The sequence below is a fragment of the Hyaena hyaena genome, unplaced genomic scaffold (assembly GCF_003009895.1).
Source record: "Hyaena hyaena isolate Hyena2069 unplaced genomic scaffold, ASM300989v1 scaffold_188, whole genome shotgun sequence".
NCBI lineage: Eukaryota > Metazoa > Chordata > Mammalia > Carnivora > Hyaenidae > Hyaena > Hyaena hyaena.
In genome coordinates this window covers 1,222,877-1,243,263 of record NW_024080819.1, presented here as the reverse complement: position 1 = coordinate 1,243,263, position 20,387 = coordinate 1,222,877, and the positions used below count along the sequence as shown (strand labels likewise).

Genomic DNA, 20,387 nt, shown 5'->3' with positions numbered 1-20,387 from the left:
TGGCCTCCCCCATCATCAGCATCCCACACCACAGCAGTACATTTGTCGCAATTGATGAACGCATGTGCACTTATCGTAATCAAAGTTCATAGTTTACATAAAGGCTCATCTTTTATGTTGTACATTCTGTGGGCTTGGACAAATATATAATGACGTATATTTACACTTCTAGTATCATACACAACAGTTTCACTGTCCAAATATCATTAAATTTAGACAGAGTAGATGGAATTCAAAGATATCCACTTTGATTTTCCCTTTGGAAAACTCCTGTTTGGGTATTATTGAGAGTTACACACAGATATTATAGATACAACAGATCTTACAACTCTTATCAGGGAGAACAGGCAATACTCATAACAACTAGTTTTAAATTATACAGGATGTGGCAAAACAGTGACTATGTGATTCCTTAGAACAACTTCTTCTGAATTTAGGGGTGACTCCTTTTTGATTTTTGAAAATCTGATTTTTTTTAAGAAAAAAAATCTTTGTGTACTAAGCCGCTGCATTTTCCCTATGTTGAAAAGGAATCTCTATAATCACTTTTACACACATTTTAAATTTCTTTAAACCGGACAGGCCATTCTTTGTAAATTTGAGGCATTATAATGTAGCATTTTATGATGACATGTTACTTGTTATTGCCTGAGCCCGTTCTTTCTGATGCTCAGATTTGTTTCCAGTGATTGGTAATTACAGACCTAAAATATATCATGTGGGTACTTCACTTCCTGGTCTACTTTTGCAGTTCACACTAAAGTCAGCCTGGAACCAAGACCCTTAAGAGTCACAAACATCATGTGTGGAACATGGAACAAAACGTAGAACTATTACAAATGCCAAGCAGCCTCTGCCAGAAACATCTTCTTGTTTATTAGAAACAAGAGTGGAAAGGCAGATGAAGACAAATGTCTCCACACCCGGAATCAAGTGAAGAGGGGTAGTAAAACATTTAATATCCTGTTTTTATGAAACCCCTCACATTATGGACAATGTAGTATTTACATGTAACTTGGGTACATTTGATGTGGCTTTTTTGTTGTTTTGCAATCTGAGGCACTCCCTCTCCCCTGAGACACAGTGCAGCTTGAGAAGGAGGGGGAAAGATAGAGGCAGAGTACACAAGAACCCTTCAGAAGGGTAGTCTTACCAAGTTTTGATTTGCTGCTGTAGTTTCGGATAAGTAACCTATCTACTATTTCCGTACTCTACATTCATATTTTTTGGACTTCTCTTTATCTTAAAACTACATCATATTCATTTTCCTTAACCAAAAACAGTCATTCATACTTATGGATAAAAGCCATGATAACCCTTTGAAGATAAAACAAGTGATCAGTTTGTGACTATAAAATGTTCAATTGTCTGAGTTAATTTAATTATAGTTTCTAGATACCCTTCATCACAAAACACTTGTGGGTCACCCTAAAGTACACAGCAGCACTTGACAAACTCTGGACGTACAACTTTTTACTAGTGACTTATCTAATCAACTCTTTGAAATTATTTTTCTAGCTAAACAGAATATATCAGAGGCTACAACCATCGAACTGAATATCCTTGCAGAAACTGCATCATCCAGTTTTTCTGAAGAACTACAAATGGTACCTGACAGAACCACACCAATCATCCCTTTAATCACCGACTTACCTATCATTACAACAAAATTCCCTCCTGTGGGAAACATAGTCAGTTTTGAACAGAAAACCACAGTTCAGTCTCAAGCTGTCACACACAGAGTAACCACTGAGTCATCCACACCTGCTGGGAGTACCAGGAAGCTTTGGGATATGGACTACTACTCACCTTCTGCTTCAGGACCACTTGGGAAGCCAGACATACCTGAAATTTGGGAAGAAGCACCCCAAAGTACGACCGTCATCCCCCATCCTGTTACTGATTCATGGGATGGTGTCAGGGAAGACATACAAACGGAAGAATCAGTTACTCAAATTGAACAAATAGAAGTTGGTCCCTTGGCAACATCTATGGAAATCTCAAAGCACATTCCTTCCAAGGAATTATCTGTAACTGAAACACCATTTGCATCTACAACAATGACCCTGGAATCCAAAACTGAAAAGAAAACAGGAAGCGCTATTTCTGAATCTGTGACCACAAGCCACTATGGATTCACCGTGGGAGAAGGTGACAGGGAAGACAGAACATTTACAGTTAGATCTGGTCAGAGCACCTTGGTCTTTAGCCAAATACCTGAAATTGTTACAGTGTCAAAGACATCAGAAGACACCACCTCCACTCAACCAGAGGACAGGGAGTCAGTGTTAGCCTCAACAATTATTTCACCTATAACTATGCCTGACAGTGATGAATCATCCACAGACAACTGGGAAGAGAAACAAACCAATGGAAGGATAACTGAAGATTTTTTGGACCAGTATGTGTCTACCACACCTTTCCCATCATACCCTCAAAGAGAAGTAGGATTGTTTCCTTATTCTGGTGATAAAAGATTAGTCGAGGGAATATCCACAATTATTTACCCCTCTCCACAAACAGAAATGGCAAAAGGAAGAGAAAAAACAGGAACACTGAGTCCAGAGTTGAGAACAGATACTTACACTGATGATGAGATACAGGGAAAGATCACCAAAGATCCATTTATAGGAAAAATAGAGGAAGAAGACTTCTCTGGAATGAAGTTCTCGACAGCTTCCTCAGAGCAAATTCATCTAACAGAGTATTCAGTGGAAATGACCAAATCTTTTGATTCTCCAGCACTGACAACAACAAAGCCAAGTGTAGTGCCCACAGAAGCAAGAGATGTGGAGGAAGACTTTATGACAACACCGGTTGAAATAGAAACAGATGGCTATCAAGATATTACAAAGTATGATGAGGGTATTACAACAGTGCATTTGAGCCCCAGTACTTTAAATGTGGAGGTGGTCACTGTGTCAAAATGGGCATGGGATGAGGATAATACAACATCGAAGCCTTTAGAATCCACAGAACATGCAGGTCTTCCAGAATTGCCCCCTGCCTTACTCACCACTACACAAGTGAGTGGAAAGGATATAGAAATCCCAAGGTTCACTGAAGATGGAGGAGATGAATTTACTCTTGTCACAGATAGTACTCAAAAGCCATTAGAGGAGTTTACTGAGGAAGATACAACTGACCATCCGAAATTCACAGTCAGATTTCAGCCAACTCTGTTAATTGGTATTGCAGAAAAGCCAACTTTGAGAGATGCTTTCATTGAAGAAAGAGTTCCACCTGCCACAAGCACGGAAGGCCAAGTTGTTTATGAAACTACAGAGGGAAGTGCTTTGGATGAAGGAGAAGATAGGGATGTCTCTAAGCCAGTATCTACTGTCCCCCAACTTGCACACACTTCAGAAGTGGAAGGATTGGCATTTGTTAATTATAGTGTCACCCAAGAATCTACTACCTATGTAGACACTTCCCATACCATTCCTCTTTCTGTAATTCCCAAGACAGAATGGGGAGTATTGGTACCCTCTGTTCCCTCAGAAGGTGAAGTTCTGGGTGTACCCTCTCGAGACATACATGTCATTGATCAGACTCATCTTGAAGCAACTCTTTCTCCTGAGAGTCTAAGAACAACAACAGAAATTACAGACAGAACAACTCAAGAAGAATTCGCTTGGGAAGAACAGACTACAGAGGAACCAGTTCCTACTCTCAGTTCTGCAGTTGACACAGCCAAGGAGGCAGCAACACCTTTAGATGAACAAGAGAGTGATGGGTCAGCATACACAATCTCTGATGACAGATTGGTGACGGGTTCTGAGAGAGTCCCAGTTTTAGAAACCACTGAAACTGGAAAAATTGAGCATAGTGTGTCTTATCCACCTGGTGCTGTCACTGAGCACAAAGCAGAAACCGATGAAGCAGTAACACTAACACCAAGCATAGAGCCAAAAGTGTCTTTAAGTCCAGAGCCTGAACAAAAGTATGAAACAAAAAGTACTAGTCCTGGGGGATTTGTATCAACTTTTGGCACCCATGTCACCCAGCTTATTGAAGAAACCACTACTGAGAAAAGAGAGAAAACATCCCTAGATTATATTGATTTAGGCTCAGGATTATTTGAAAAGCCCAAAGCCACAGAACTGCCAGAATTTTCAACAATTACAGCCACAGTTCTCAGTGATGTCACGGCCACCTTCAGTTCAGTAGATAGACTCCACACAACTTCATCCAAGCCATCTCCCGCACCCACTGAGAAACCGCCTCTCATTGACAGGGAACCCGGAGAAGAAACAACCAGAGACATGGTAATCATAGGAGAATCAACATCTCGTGTTCCTCCCACTACGCTTGAGGATGTTGTACTGAGGGAAACAGAAACTGATATTGATAGAGAGTATTTCACAACTTCAAGTACTCCGTCTGCTACACAGCCAACAAGACCACCCACTGTGGAAGGCAAAGAGGCCTTCAGACCTCAGACACTTTCCACTCCAGAACCCCCAGCAGGGACAAAATTCCACCCTGACATAAATATTTATATTATTGAGGTCAGAGAAAACAAGACAGGTAAGTCTTTGCTTTCTAGACATACCAGTCAAGGCAATCAGCATTTTACTTTGAAAATTACTTTTGGAAAAAAAAAATCAACATACCAAATGCTGCCATTAGAAGATAACTGGAGTGTGAAAAAATTCTTTATTTTAGCTTCATATATTTGTACAAGAATTGGAAGAATATGTTATTTGGAAGAAAGTTAGATACGATTGTGTTTTTTAAAGTCCTAAGAAGCCCTGCTTTGTCATCTAATATAACCAATCATCACTGTTACATCACTTCAGAACATGCAGAACAAAGTGTTTTAATTTCAGTGTCTTTCCATGCATTACTACTCAAGTGTAGTACTAGACTGTGTTAACATTCCATTGGTCTTTAACTATTAACCTTCAGCACTTACACTGTGGACAGCTAAAACTGTATTGGCACATCTCTAAGGCTAATAGAAAGATGTCTAAAAGTTTGCTTTGGGTTTTCTCTCCCAGGATTTTATAGGTTTGTTGCACAGCTTGTGGGGTGGGTAACAGGTCTGTAGTTTAAATGTTATTTAAATGAAAGTTCACATACTTTTAAGCTGTTGTCCCTTGGGTAATTTAATGAGGTTCTAAATATTTAGAACAAATACAATCTAGCTCAGATCTAGGAAATGCTATAATTCATTGTATCACATATAATTTCAGATATGGAAATGTCAACATTACCTCTGCTCCCTAAAAACTAGGCTGCAATGTTATTTTATGATTTAATCGTTTTATCTCTAGGAATTTTTATGATGCCTTCTCTCCTGCTCAAATATTTTATTTATCTCTCTGGCAAAACTCCTAAAAACTGTTTCTTTACATCAAAAAATACTTGGATTTTTCATTATCAAATGCAACTTATTCCTTCCTAAAGGTCAGACCACACCATCTTTTGAATTTGGTAAGCTGAGCTGAGAACACGTAGTGCATACAGTTTAATAGATCAATTCAGGTTTGTATCTTTTTAATTAAGAAGTTAAGATTACTGATTTTTACTTAAATTGCTGTATTCTAGTTTAAATATGTGATTTGAAAGAATAGTGATTTTTTCCCTTATTGGGGGTCTGAGAGGTTGACTAGAAGAAATTTTTTAGAAGGTTTTCTCTCTTGCTATTGAAATATTCCCTTCAGGGTGTCCTTTTCCTAAAAGTGATGCTATCTTCATTAGAATGTTCATGAGTGGACCTGTTGGAAACAAACAGTTCTCTCTGTCGTCGAGTCAGCTTCCAGTGTTGTAGGTGGTAAATTTACACTCATAGTACCTAGAATTTTCTCATGTAAAAGCTCTTGTGGAGGAATAAGTAGAAGAGTACAAAGGAAAGATTCCCAGAGTATTGAAGGTCATGTCCACTGTCTAGTGCAGTTGAAAGAGGGTGGGATTGGACATTATTGTTCTGCTAATGATGCTGTGTCTTGGAAACTATCATGTTTCCTGTTTCTTACGTTCCCTTTCTACCTCCTGAAACTCGGGTCAGAAAGATGAATTGCTACTTAGTGGAAATGAGGATTGCTGTTAGTACAGTTGGAAAAGTGACAAGGAGATATTATTATGAAAAAGAAAAAAACAGAAGTGAAAAGGAGTAACTACGCACTTAATTTGTGAAGTTTTTAAAAATGCTTGAATGACTGCATTCAAGCAGAAGTTTGTCCCAAATTAGATTACTCTCATGTAAATGTAGGTACTGTGTTGAATCAAGTAGTATAGAAAGCAGTAAAATCCGTTCTCCATTAAAAACTCTTTGAAATGGAAAACTGTGTGGTAAGGTTAGGATGATCAAATTACAAAATAGAAAATGTGAAATTTTATCTTCCTGGAATAACTGGCAGTCATAAAAAAAAAATCTGAGTTTATAAATGGTGACTTGAAATGGTGGCTCTGAGTACCCTAACCCAGAAACCGTTTATACAAAGGTGCATGTTTATATTTGAGTCGTGAACTTAACTCAGCTGGGTCTGGGAGACATGCCTAGTCTGCCTTCTTCTACTTTGAAAACATGGGGCCATGATTTTCGTCTCACACTAGTTTTCCTTCAGCATTGATAACAACAGGTGAGAAAACTCTTGAAAGGGAATGGGCACTATTCTCCATCAGGATGAGATTCCAGTGTGTGTGTGTTGGGGCAGGGGTGGGAGGAGAGTAGGTATGAGAGGGGTGAGAGGTAGGGTATAGCCTGTATCTATCTCGTTCTCTCCCCCCATCTCTCCGTCTCTCTTTTCCTCGATCTTCTATCGACCTATCATTTTTGTAGACTTTATACTGGTCATCCCCTTAGTGCTAAAAACATTGCTTACTGTCTTGATAAGACAGCAAGGTTTACTCAGATCCAACTGCTGACTTTTACTAATTTTACTTCTTTTCTATGAAAAAGTTAATTTTTCAAGCATCTTGAACTTTGGCAAAGAAAAACCTTAAAGCAGATGTTAAATTAATGAGTTCTAAGGCAGGTGTACATTAATAAGGAAAAATGCACATGTGCCTGGAAACCAACTTTTTATGTATCAAGGCACATTTTCCCAGATTGGAAAATCCTTGGTTCACATATGAACTTGTAGAAGTCTCTTCACAAACATAGAAACCCCCTCTCCATGTACTATACACCCAAGTAAGCAAAAATACCACCCGCGCTACACTAAACCAAGGCATTCATAATTTTTTGCTGTGCTCAGCAAATCATATAAATCTCGATATATTTTTTTTACTACTATGAAACAAAACATGCTACTCAAGACACGTTTATGTTATATTTGCTGAAATGGATCTTAATAGCAGCTTAAGGTGCTGTTGCTGGAGGGCAATGTAGTTAGCAGTTAAAAAAAATCTGAAGGAACTTTTCAGCTCATAAAAGTTTTATGAGCTGAAAAATGCTATGGGGTGTGTTTAACAGTGGTTCAGGGGATACTGAAAGCATGACTCCTGTCTACTTCAGGAGTAATTTGCACACCTGCATTTCGAAAAATTATTGAAAGGTTTTCTTTGTGAACATGTATGAAGTCTACAGGATTTAATGGTGTAGGAAGAGTTTTTTCAATTCTGGGCTTTTTTTTTTTTTTTTTTTTTTTTTTTTAAGAACGCTCCCCTATATCACCTGAAATGTCATACATTGGTGTGACAGAACTGTAAATGTTTTTAATAACTGGTATACTGTTATCTTTAAACCAAAGAATAATTTGAAAATGTGCAGATATTAAATTCAAATGCCATTATGCAAATGCTCATAGTTATAACCCTAAAATAGATGGCTTATTGAGTGTTTTTAAATGATTTTGTATATGCAACATACTATTTGTCAGTCCAGCTTGATGTTACTTGTTTTGTCATGTGTTCTTTTTTGCTAGTTTTATAATTTATACCTAAGTATAAGGCAGGCATAAGGCCAATATTAAACTAAGACAGTATAAGTATTAAGATATTGACAAAATTATTAATGTAATGATATTAAAAATAATGAGATTTCGAAAAAGATGATTTTGGCCTCTAAATTGGAATTCAGTTTGCTCAGTTTCCTCATTGGTAATTATGGTACATTATTATTTATATCATTCAGAAATAACTTTCATATAACCAATTCCTCCTTCATTTTTATTTGTACTTTGGAGGAATGTACATAATGCTAATGGGATTGAGGAGAGGATAAAGAATAAGAGATGTTGGGTTGGGAACAGGAGATAGATATCTGGGCAAATGGCAATATTTATATCATTGGGTGCACAGTCATCACTTTTTGAAAGGCAACGTCTATACTAGATAGCTTCATATAATTTTTTTTAAGAGAAAGACAGAGTGCAAAGAGGGGAGGAGAAGAGAAAGAGGGAGACACCGAATTCCAGGCAGCTCCAGACTGTGAGCTGTCAGCACAGAGTCCAATGTGGGGGTCGAACCCATGAATTGTGAGATCATAACCTGAGCTGAAGTCATACACTTAACCGACTGAGCCACTCAGGTGTCCCAGTTCCATATAATTTTTAAAAATCATATATTTTTCATTTTTATAACATTTATAATGTAGAAAAATTACTTCAAAAATTTTATTATATCAGCAGATTCGTTTCTCCAAACAAAATCTTATTAGGGACACTATATTTTGAGCAGATAAAAGAGTGGCTGTTCTGGCTTAATATTTGAAAGGAAACTGTGTTCCCCACTATACCACCAACACCGCACTGCTCTGGTTCATATTTGAGAGGACATCAGGAATCAGATCTTACTTTGTGGCAGTTTCTAAAATAACATGTACCTCATAGGGTGCCTGGATAGCTCAGTTGGTTAAGTGTCCAAGTGCAGCTCAGGTCATGATCTCATGGTTTGTGAGTTCAAGCCTTACATTAGGCTCTGTGCGAACAACTCAGAGCCTGCTTCAGATTCTGTGTCTCTTTCTCTCTATGCCCCTCCTCCATTCACATTCTGTCTTTCTCTCAAAAATAAATAAAACATTAAAAAATTTTTAAAAACAAATAAAATAACATGTACCTCAGAATGCAGCTAGAAGAAGAAGAATAGCATTTAGCAAGTTCAAAACAAAATAACAATAATAATTCATTCCTGAATGAATTGATTTTTTAACTTGAGAACATTTTTTAAACTGGTCTGATTATCAGTACTTTATCTCCCTATCACAATACACATTTCTTGATGTTTACCTTTGAATAAGTTTGTGTGATGCTCAATAAAGCAAATGAAGCAAGTCTAGTTTCAATCTTACCGACGCCTATGCGTTATCAAAGTAATACAGAGTTACATTTCATAATATCACTGGTATGTGCAGAGCTAAATAATCAGGCTCACACTCGGAGTTCAATACTGTCAGGGCACGATGTACATGTATTTTCATGTTTGAACTTCAGAGATAATTTGTGAGACAGCTAGGGAAAGTGCTGCAGATGGGTGAATGGAGGCTCATGGCTCGTGTTTAGGTTGCAGCTAATATGGGGAGGGGGGCTGTGTATGCTATTCAGGTACCTGCCAAGGCAAGAGAACAGAACAGCATCTTCATATTGGTAGCACTGGTTCTGGGCTGCTTGTTTCCTGCAGAATTTGGGAGCATTTCCCTGAAATTGGATGGGGCCACTGCTTGCACACATGAGTGGTTCCCTTTGCTGGGCTCCAGCTTTGGTTGTCTGCCAGAGAAGCACTTTCTTTTTCTTCTGGAGGGAATTAGGGTAGCTTATCCCATCACTCCTTGTCTGTCTGAAATCTAGAAAAGGGTCAAGTTCCTCTTCTAATAGTCAAATAATGAAAAGGGAAGAGACTATCTTCTCTTTGTTTCTATACTACGAAGAGAAGAATTGACCTTACTGTTTCTAAATCATTAGTGAGTTTAACACTACATTACAGATCAAAAGTTACCTTTTTAGAAAGTCCTTCTAAGGGAAATATTTTTTATGTGTAACACATACATGCACACACCACTCACTTAGAGACATGCAGACACAAATACACGGTAGGCCCTGAATTTCTTTAAATGCTCTGTGAATGTTTTATTAACCCAGCCACCTCAAGGTAAAATTCAAAACATAGAAATGGTTTCTTCACAAGTTGAGGTTTAATAATAAAAGCCGTGTTCCATAGATAGCTAAAGAGAACTTTATTGTCTTCCTAACATGATTCAATGCCTATTCTTTCTGAAAATAGCATTTGCCCTTACAACTACTACTGAGGTGGGGCTTTATCTCAAGACAAATACCACTTAGCTGTCACTGGCAATAAACTCCAGAGAAAGGCACACACTGTCTTCCAGTATAGCACAGTCAAGCAAGGTTTATCTTGGAAAAGGTAAAGCTACCACACGCCTAGTCCTTTAACAGATATTAAAAGAGGCACAGAATAAACATAAACCATAAGCCCTGCTCCCAAGGACTTTAAAAGCATAGAGCATTTCTGGGAAGCCTGTATTAACACAATCAAACATAACCGCAGCACGGAAACATATAGTTACACACAAGGTGATGTGGTACCAGCTATAAACGGCAGTTGAGGTCAGTGAAGGAAGGAATCACTGGAGCCATGGAAGTCAGAGAATATTCTGTGAGAAGGATAAGACTTCAGCTGGGTCCTCATTGGACAGGAAGATCAAAAACAAATTACTGGAAACCAGTTACTACTGTTTTGTTGCCTAACAGAGGCTCATCAGTGGGGGCTAAAGAGCCACAAGTATAATAGGGCATTTTTCTAACTAGCACTGGGTTGACAGAGGGGCAGCCCACTTCAGAAGATGAATGCCTTCTTAGTATTCACCTAGAAACATGCAGAGTGTGGAAACCAGAGACATTCAGCCAACTTTTTCAGAAGGCAGTGATCTCATATTACTTTCCTATTCTTCAGTGATTCATGCTTTTTTGACAAATATAGCATCATCTGTAGGTTAAGTATGTTTAACTTTCCAAAATATGTTCCCATGAAGTGTCATGGTTCAGAGTGACACACCTGTAGAGATAAATAGCATAAAGCTACTTTATAATGGGTGGGCTGTGTACTCTAAAAGGTGAGTTAAAGGTTTATAACATCTGATTTTTGACTCACTAGTATTACAGAAACAAGTGCTAGAGATTGGAGAGTCTGGAGTCAGTCTCTCCTTTACTTATCCACAGTGTGGACCCGGAAATTTCTTAATTTCTTTGTCAGATTTTTTTGCCATCAAATAGATGTTGTGCAGAAGGAATATTTCTTAAACTTTGACCCATACTCGTTTTTACAAATCACAGGGATTATCAAACAAGGAAAATGATCACCTACCTACCTACACACACACACACACACACACACACACACACGTATACACACCTGTACATATAATATACAAATACATTTTTTCTCATTTATTCAAGTCAGGTAATTACCATGAACAAGATACTATGCTAGAACTGATTTTTGGAGCATGCTCTGTGATATTCTGAAGGAGCAGGAGTGGATAGTTGGCTTCGTAGTATACATGGAACAGACAGTTGACACAGTGGGAAGAGACTTTGGAAACATTCGTGGGCTCATTGTCAACATTGTTATTTTACTCTGTTTGGTCTTAAAAATTGCTTGATCTCCAGAGGCTCATTGTTATAACATTAAAAATATGTAATAATACTGCAAACACCAGGTTGCTTCGAGGAAAAAGGGATCTCTTCAAGGGCTTGCCCATCGCTGTGGTAGGCGCATCATAGAGTTAATATTTCATGACAACAAAGCACCAAACATAGCCCCTGGCACATGGGAACTACTTAGTACAAATTAATCCCCTCTCGGCTTTAGTAATTATTTTATTCTGGACTTGTAAATGTAGGAACACTTGGATTGTTTTGTACTGTAAATAGGTAAAAAATGGAATTATCTAAAAATTCAGGGTTTATACCACGGGGAGCCAAATATAATTATACTATAGTATCTGTGTGACTGTAAGAGCTTGTTAAAATTTTAGTCCTCTATGAATTGTGTTTGTCTAGGGTGATGCCATTTTGGGTGCAAATCAGAAGCAGCTGCAACCGTTATTTAAAATTTAAATATAGTATTGATTCTACAGTACCTATATGTAGAATTCTTTAGCTTTCTGCTCTTTTTCATGTGTGAGAAAAATTGGGCTTATGATCTTGATAACTACCAACCTATTTTTTTCCCAAAGAAAAATTTCTTTTTACAAATTCTTTATAAAATTGTCCAGGTACTGGGCCTAGTCTCTTCTTGCATATTCATGGAATGCATGGGCATTCCCTGCTGTCTTTTTGTTGTTGTCAAGGAAACCCCCAGTTCTCTACACAGGGATTACATTCTTCTTTCTTAATAGCTCTTAGATCATTCATTTGTGCAATGAATAAAAAATGTATTCATAGGCCTAGACAGTGTTCAGAACGTTTTTGAGGAGAGGGATGTAGCCAAGAGGAGAGACGTGCATCATGAGAGGAGAAATAGGAGGAAAGGAAACGGGAAAGAAATGCTCTCTTAGGTTTCATTTTAATGAGGTAAAGCTGAACATGTATGTTTTCAATAAGCCTTGCCTATTTTTTATCAGTTTACAAAATGTATAACATTACACCGCAAGGAGCGTCGGTTTGTCAGGTCCAAGAAGAGTTGGTTATTCAATTGCCTCATTGCAAGAATGATTCCAAGAATGGGGCCCTGGCTGGGGTGTAAGGATGGGGATGTGTTTTGGTGAAAACTTTTGTATATATATTTTTTTCATTTGTGTCAAAGTACTTTTAATTTTTAACATAGTTGAGGTGATAGAAAATGTGAAATAGTCTTTCATCCCAGGGCATCATGTAGACAACTGAGTACCTATTTTATTGTATTAAAAAATGGTGTTCCTTAGATATGCCAATGTTTAGACTTTTTGAGTATGAATCGGAGGAAAACACCTCTCTTTTGGCAAGAAGGCTGTAATTGTTCTTAAAAAGAATGATTTGATTCTTGGGATAAAAATAACTTATGGTGACTCTTCTAAATACTTGCTTGAATAATTGTGATAAGGTATAAAGTATTTCTCCATAAATAATTGAAAGTCTAAATAGGAAAGAAAGAATCTCTGGAGTGAGAGGAAAAGTTTAATTATATCTCAGCATCTGTGTCTATGAAAATTTGACCTATCATGTCTATTATACCTAGACTTGCTTGCCCACATGTATCAACAGTACACACTACCTTGACTGGCTTCTACTGGCTTCATCTGTTGGTTTTGTACCACAGTCTTCTTGGTTTCTTGTGGAGTGATTTAGTTGCTTTGGCCATATTCTACCTATAGTAAGTTTCTGAAGGTTTTGTTTTTTCTAAGCTGAGAAAGGAAACAGGAAACATACTACCAATGTATATTCCTATAGAGTATAACAGAATATAGTATAGTTATCATTTTTCACTATGCTGCAATCTTACCTTGCTCTGCTCTTTAGGGAAGCCTTTTACTATCTGCAGATGAAATATTCTCTTCCTATCTCTTCACACTCACTTCCAGGAAATAATTGGGGGTGTTAAACTAAAGTCATTCAATTAAGCTACTATGTGGCTGAAGAAAAGAAGATAACACAATCTATAGCTTAACAGAGAAGGCAACTGGAAATAATTAGTCAGCAAAAATGTATAATAAAGGCTATTTGCTTGCTTTAGTAAGAAGAAAAAATAGAAGCAATATGATATAAGTTAATATAAGAAGTGTCTTTAGATTTGGCCTCACGGTAAACTCTGGGCACTATTCCCTCAATAAGCAACCACCCAGCTTACCCAGGAGGGCCCAGAGCTACACCGACCAGGCACCAGCCAGCTAACCAAACACGGCACCATTCTGAGCAGGGGATTTTGAGAAACACCAGGAAATGGTCCAGTGCATAAATATTGCCCATACTGCTTCTTAACACTGACTGTGTGTTAGAATGACCAGGGAACCTCTCAATAAAAATACCTAACTACTTCATCCCTCATCAGACAATTTAAATCCAAATTTCTACTCGAGGGGCTCCAGCATTTGTATCTTTTGTTTTTTTCTTTTCTTAAATTTGCTTTGTTTATTTATTTTGCATTACTAAATATCTGTATTTTTAAATGCATCTCATGTGATTTTGATGCACAGTAAGAGTTGAACATTACTAGTAAAGTAAAGGCTTTCTGACCTGCACGCAACTGGCTGAAATAGACATTTCTATGGAAGGGGATGCTTTAAGCCTCTGCCAGTTTATGCTGTACTTTCACCATTTTAAGGAGATAAAGAATATGTCTAATACAATGTCCCCTGAATGAAATGGTGGTCTTTGATTGTGTTTTGGGAGGTGAAGCTTTTGTCACACGTGTTAAATGGACCTTGGCATCTGTAAGTAAGGAAGAAAGTAGAATTAAATATCGTTAAAGTTTCAGGAATAATTGTAATTAAATCATAAGTAATGGTGAGGGGTGGAAAAGTATATCTTGAATTACCCAGATTACATAACTTACTTTGTTCTATCCATGTTATCTTGTCTATATCAACATGGAAACTATAACGAAATATATATATGGTAATAGATTAAGGATTCTTTCGACTATACTACCAAAGTGAGTTTGTTCATTATACATTTACATGGAGAAAAACAGTGATTAGCACCCTGATAGAAGCCTATATGGAAAACAGCTCAGGAATTTAGACATAAGAAATAGTATGACCTAAGTCCAAAGGCATACAAATCAAATATACAACCAGTTTGGGGTGAGGTGTTTTAGACAAGATATACTGGAGAACCGCAGGTTTTAGCTGGATCATTCATAAATGCACGGATGAAATTCACTGGAGGGTTTACAAAGCATTCCAAGTTGGTGGTGAGAAGATTCTGCTTGAATAGAAGCCTGAGCCAAGGATGAGGAGGATAATGAGAGAGGGACATGGAGTTGCTGGGCTCCAAAGCAGAGAATTCTCTAACAGAGAACTCAAGGGGCAGGATAAATAAGGGGGCAGTCAATGGGGTCATTTGAACACCCTGTTGAAGAGGTCAGGTGTAAGAGGTGAGTGGAAACTGCTATTGACTTTTGAAGAAAAGAATAACATAATTAAAAATAAAATGGTGTCTGGTAAAGTTTATCTTAGTAGCTTTAATTTAGGGGCCTCAGAAAGGAAGTATAAGTCTATATTTATTTATGAGAGGTCTTTGTTTTACTTTGCTCAAAGTCTTTACTTAAATTTTAAATCCTTGATTCTGACCAAAGCATTTTTCTGGTGTTAGGATTGGTACCTATCTATCTATCAAAGGCTTTGACAGTGTTGGAGTAGTAAAGCGGAAAAGATAATAAATGCACTGCCTATGGCTAGTTTTTGTTTATCTGTTCTATTTTTAAGCAAACAGTTTGAAACCTTAATAACCTGGCTTAGTTCTCTGTCATATAGTTTTTCCTCTTATTGTTCAGAAGTTCTTGAAAGTCCCAAACTTACTGGATTATGGTCTCCAGGAAAGCCCTTGCTCTTTAAAAATTGGAAGTTATGAAGACCCCTGAGCCTTTTCTATAAGTAAGAAGAGACCACACTCAGTGATATCTCCTTACGTGCACTTAGACCAGATGACTGTATCTAAACACATTCTTTCCACTTGAGGGAACAGCATTATTAGAGGATTATCTCAAGTTGGGAAAAGAGATGATTCCCATTTATCATCCCCATAGCATGTCTGCCTCTTAAAACTGAGGCCATCAGAAACCCTTACCTTGTTTATATATATATATATATATTACCCTTTCTGGGTGTAAAATTCACGAATTGAGAAATACTGAGCTCCTTGCTCATCAAAAGGAGGCTGTCACTATAAGATAAAATGCTTGGGAGGTGTACCAAATGAATCTCGACTGACAGAGTTAATAGGGAGATGTGGGTCACAGAATCTAATGCTGGTCTCCTGACCTTTAGATCACTCTCTCTCATCTCTGGGAGGATTGAGTATAGATATAAATATCACTTGATTTTCAATTATTAAGGTAATTAATTAAGGATGCAGAAACATCTGATGAGATTTGGGGAGAGTGCCTATATATTGACTACTAATGTCCATTTTTTCAAATGTCCTGAGTTGACACCATTTTTAGTGTCTCACATTCTGAAAATATCGGAGAATTTAGGATGTCTGAAACAATCTGATTGAAATTTAAATTAGGTGATTTTCTTTGATTCATGAGGTGCCTATTAGCATTTTACTTTAATTAAGAGCATATTAAACATGAATGAAATTTGGGCATTTGTTTCTATATGCTTGATGGACCTATAGGTATGTGTTAGAAAACATGAACATCTTGGGACACCTGGGTGGCTCAGTTGGTTAAGTGCCAACTTTGGCTCAGGTCGTGATCTCACGGTTCTTGAGTTCGAGCCCCATGTCGGGCTCTGTGCTGACAGTTCAGAGCCTGGAGCCTGCTTCAGATTCTGTGTCTCCCTCTCTCTGCCGCTCCCACGCTCTCACTCTATCTCTCTCTCTGTGAAAAATAAATAAACATTTACAAAAAGAAAGAAAACCTCAACATCTTAAAGAACTTCCAGCTTTCTCTATTTAAATTCTGTGAGAATCGCTCAAGCACTTTAGTATGGTTGTCTATTATATTTTTAAAATAAGGAGACAAAATATTTTTTGTTGCACATTAAAGTGAAATCCATTTTGTTAAAGCAATGTGATCCTAATATACCTCTGCTGAGTAAACTGGTATATACTTAAATTTAATTTAAAGCTCTTACACTTAAATTGTAAAATTCCCTAAAGAGAACATGAACTTTAGCTGGCTGCTTATGCATCTTAGCAACTATGTTTTGTGTCTGCTAAGAGCATAACTGGAACGCTTGTGCTGTGTCCGCAAAACTCTGCCATGAGGCACTTAAAAATACATGGTGAATAATTTGAGGTCAGCTCGCAATAAAAGCTTTGTGTGAAATGTCATTAAAAAAAATCTATTAACTGTGTTACTAGTATATGCAAGTCAAGGTGTTACATTTGTATAAACATAGAACAGATTATACACACAATGTGCAGACTTCTGCGGTTTGACCCTTGAAATCCAAATAAAAGTTATATTATCCTTAGAATAAAATTCTAAAATAGAGTCTTTTTAAAGAACATGTTCATCTGAGAACATAAATGACTCCATTAGGTTGCACTATTAATGTAAAATAGAACAGATCATAACTTTGGAATTAGATACCTGCTTTTACCATCACACAGGTGTCCATCCCACCATCCCACCCCACAAAGAAACTTCTATAGTTTATAGTAATTATAGTACTTGCAATTCCCTGATAACATGTGTGGTGGGTTAGGTAGTAACAAGAAAAAGGGATGAAGAAGTAATTTCAAGGGCTGAATAACAAAAAGGAGCAAATAGGAATTTGGGTGAGATTTAAGATAGCAATGACAAAAGTATGGGGTGGTGGGAAAGAACTCACCCATCCATACTGGATAGATTCCACAGCACCACACCCCCTGCTCTATGAGGTTTTACAAGTATGGGAACAAACCAGCCACACTGAGAGAATAAAATGTAGATTGATCTGTAGGGAATTTGTTGGCAGAAAAAAAAATGAACTTTTCCCTTACTCTTAAAACATTATGAAGAAATCTGATGAAACCATTTGGAGGCTGACACAACTTATTCAAGCAATGAATATTAGTTTTTTAATTATGAGAATATTTCTTTCAGAAAAAAAGGAAACAATAATTTCAAGTCTTATTTGTATCTGTTTTATTTAAGAATTCCCATTTAAGGGGCGCCTGGGTGGCTCAGTCGGTTAAGCGTCCGACTTTCGCTCGGGTCATGATCTCGCGGTTCGTGGGTTCGAGCCCCGCGTCGGGCTCTGTGCTGACTGCCAGCTCTGAGCCTGGAGCCTGTTTCAGTCTGTGACTCCCTCTCTCTCTGACCCTCCCCTGCTTACGCTGTCTCTCTCTCTCTCTCTCTCCTAGAAATAAATAAAAAATATTAAAAAAAAAAAAGTTAAAAAAAAAAAAGAATTCCCATTTAATAGAACACTTTTGTAATACATATCAAATCTATATTTTTTAAAATCTACATCTTCTCAGTCTCTGTGGACTGTGACATGCCCATAGTTCTTTGGTGGTTACCAGCCTCATGGTACAATGAGAAGCTTAAGACGAAATAGCTTAAGATGTTTCTGTGTTTTCTACTATTCTGAAAGCAACTCAAACCAGATGCTTGGGAGGCAGATGGAAGAAGGAATCCTAGATTAAATGTAATGATTGGTACATTTACGATAGGTATACTCAAAAACTTTCCTTTTAAAATAAGGAGAAAAAGGTTTCATAAGGCCATTTTTCTAACCTATTGGCAAGAGCATCTGTTTCAAACAGAGTGACATGTAGGAAGACAGTCAAACAGACTTGGGAAATATTCTTGAGGCCCTTAGGGCTCTACAGAGTTGATAAGCAAGGGTCTGCAAGAGTCTAATACATAATAGGTAGTAAATGTTGTGCAGTCAGTTGGCTTCTGGGAAGATAATATGCATAGTTGTGGTTGTTGTGAATTCAATTTTGTGTGCAAAAGCCAATATGAAGCCAACTGTGTTTGTGAAGAATATACAAAGGCCATCTCTCTTCTATGTTTGTACTGCTGTCTTGGAAATATTGTGATATTTATTTAGGCTAGAAAATGGAATATATTGCATCTAACAGTTGAATCTTTTGGTAAAATACTCTGATGTGATGGTCTAAAATGCTAAGGAAAGTCCCCATAGATCCATGTGCAGTAGGAAATGTTAAAGCTCCTTATATAAGTGGAAAATGGACTAAAAGAATGTTAAGCATTATTCATTGAAACTAAAATTGGAGAATATAAATTGAATGCCAGGGTCTTTTATTAATTGAGTTAAGTAGATTTAATTAAGAGTTGTTAGTCAATGAAATTATTGTATAAATTTTTGATCTACAATTGCAGTTTTTGTTTTCTTTCCTAGAAAAAATATTTTTTAAAAAAATTATTCCTTCTTTTGTAAAACATTTAAATGAACATCTTGACATGTTAGTTCTTTTGACACGTTGACAGTTGACACACTGACTTACCTTAGTGTCTTCTCTCTCTGTTTTTCTCCACCCCACTTATTTTTCGAGCTACTGACATAATACATTGATGGGACCTCCATTTATATTTACTATGGAGATCATGGGATATATTTATATCAGCTTTTCATTACTATTTTTTAAGTAAGGAAATTATTTAGAAATCTATATAAATCTATAATGACAAGGAGTGTTGTTTACCCTATTTCTGGTCTAGGAATTTATAAATAAACAGTATCAAGCAGTTATTTCCTTACTTATCCTGTGTTTTCTTGAAGAACTTGAGCTGAGTGGTTAGTTTTATCTTTGTTATTTATAAAAGGTACAAAATATGGTGAGAATTGCTTAACAAAACAATAAATTTTTTCTGTATTTAAATGAAAAATATTGTGTGAAGTTAGCATCCATGTGTGTGCTGCTTCTTAATGTGAATTCTAGTTTTATTTACACCTACTGAAACCTAATGCAAAAGATTCAATGTAAAATGAGAGGATTAGCAATTTAAGACAGGCACAATTTTGAAGCTTCAGTTATATCTTATAAAGATGTACAGAATAGTTTAACTGAGGCTGGCTTACCTCAACTATAGTAAAATAGTATCAGCAATGAGAAACCACTTAGTATGGTGATTAGATAAAATTACTGATGTGATATTTCAAAAGATTTATTTTGTGCAAAAGGCATTAAAAATATGTTCACATATACATATGTGTGCATATGCATATATACTATCTCAGGTTTTTTTTTTCATACCAAAAATTGGGCTTCACTGCAAGCCATATTAAAAGGTGTTATTATCTTAAGATTTTATTGTGTTCTCTTTTAAAACATACATAATATGAGGCACTGTAAGATTACAGCAACAACTTCAGTAACGTAATATTGAACAAACGTGCTTTTAATTATATTTTTTGAAAAAAGGGAATACATTTAGTCATTTACTTGTTTGGCAATTAAGAGTTATTGCAACATCTGTGGCAGAAATCATTGGTATTCGTTTTTTATTTTCATAACATACTAGACTTAGGCATTGATCTCGCCTCTCTTATGGCAGAAATGTTTTATTCATTTGAATACCCATAAACTTTTGTTTCTACAGGTGAAAGCTGAGTGTATGGGATAGAATGAGATGGAAATTTGGGTGTAGGATATAAGATTAGTGTAAGAACAACCCAGCCCTACACAAGTAAAATTTTTTAGGGAAAACACAGCGAAGATGTCATGGGGGTACAGACAAGAGTTTTCTTTTTTGCTTTTAAAAGGTTGAAGGGGATGAATGTAAAAATTGTATATGTCTTCTAGTTACACAAAAGTCTTGTTTTCTTTGATTTTATGTCAAAGCTTAGTTAAAAATATAGAAAGAGCTTCTTAGAG

At 36.8% G+C, this 20,387-nt stretch overlaps 1 protein-coding gene across 1 annotated transcript in view; it reads left to right on the top strand.

Moving 5' to 3' along the window:
* The window catches only part of VCAN (versican), a 114,314-nt gene that overhangs the window by 48,985 nt on the left and 44,942 nt on the right, over positions 1-20,387 (top strand). The window contains exon 7 of the mRNA XM_039241042.1: positions 1,519-4,530. Coding sequence (XP_039096973.1) covers positions 1,519-4,530 — 3,012 coding nt within the window. The remainder of the gene's footprint in view (positions 1-1,518; positions 4,531-20,387) is intronic.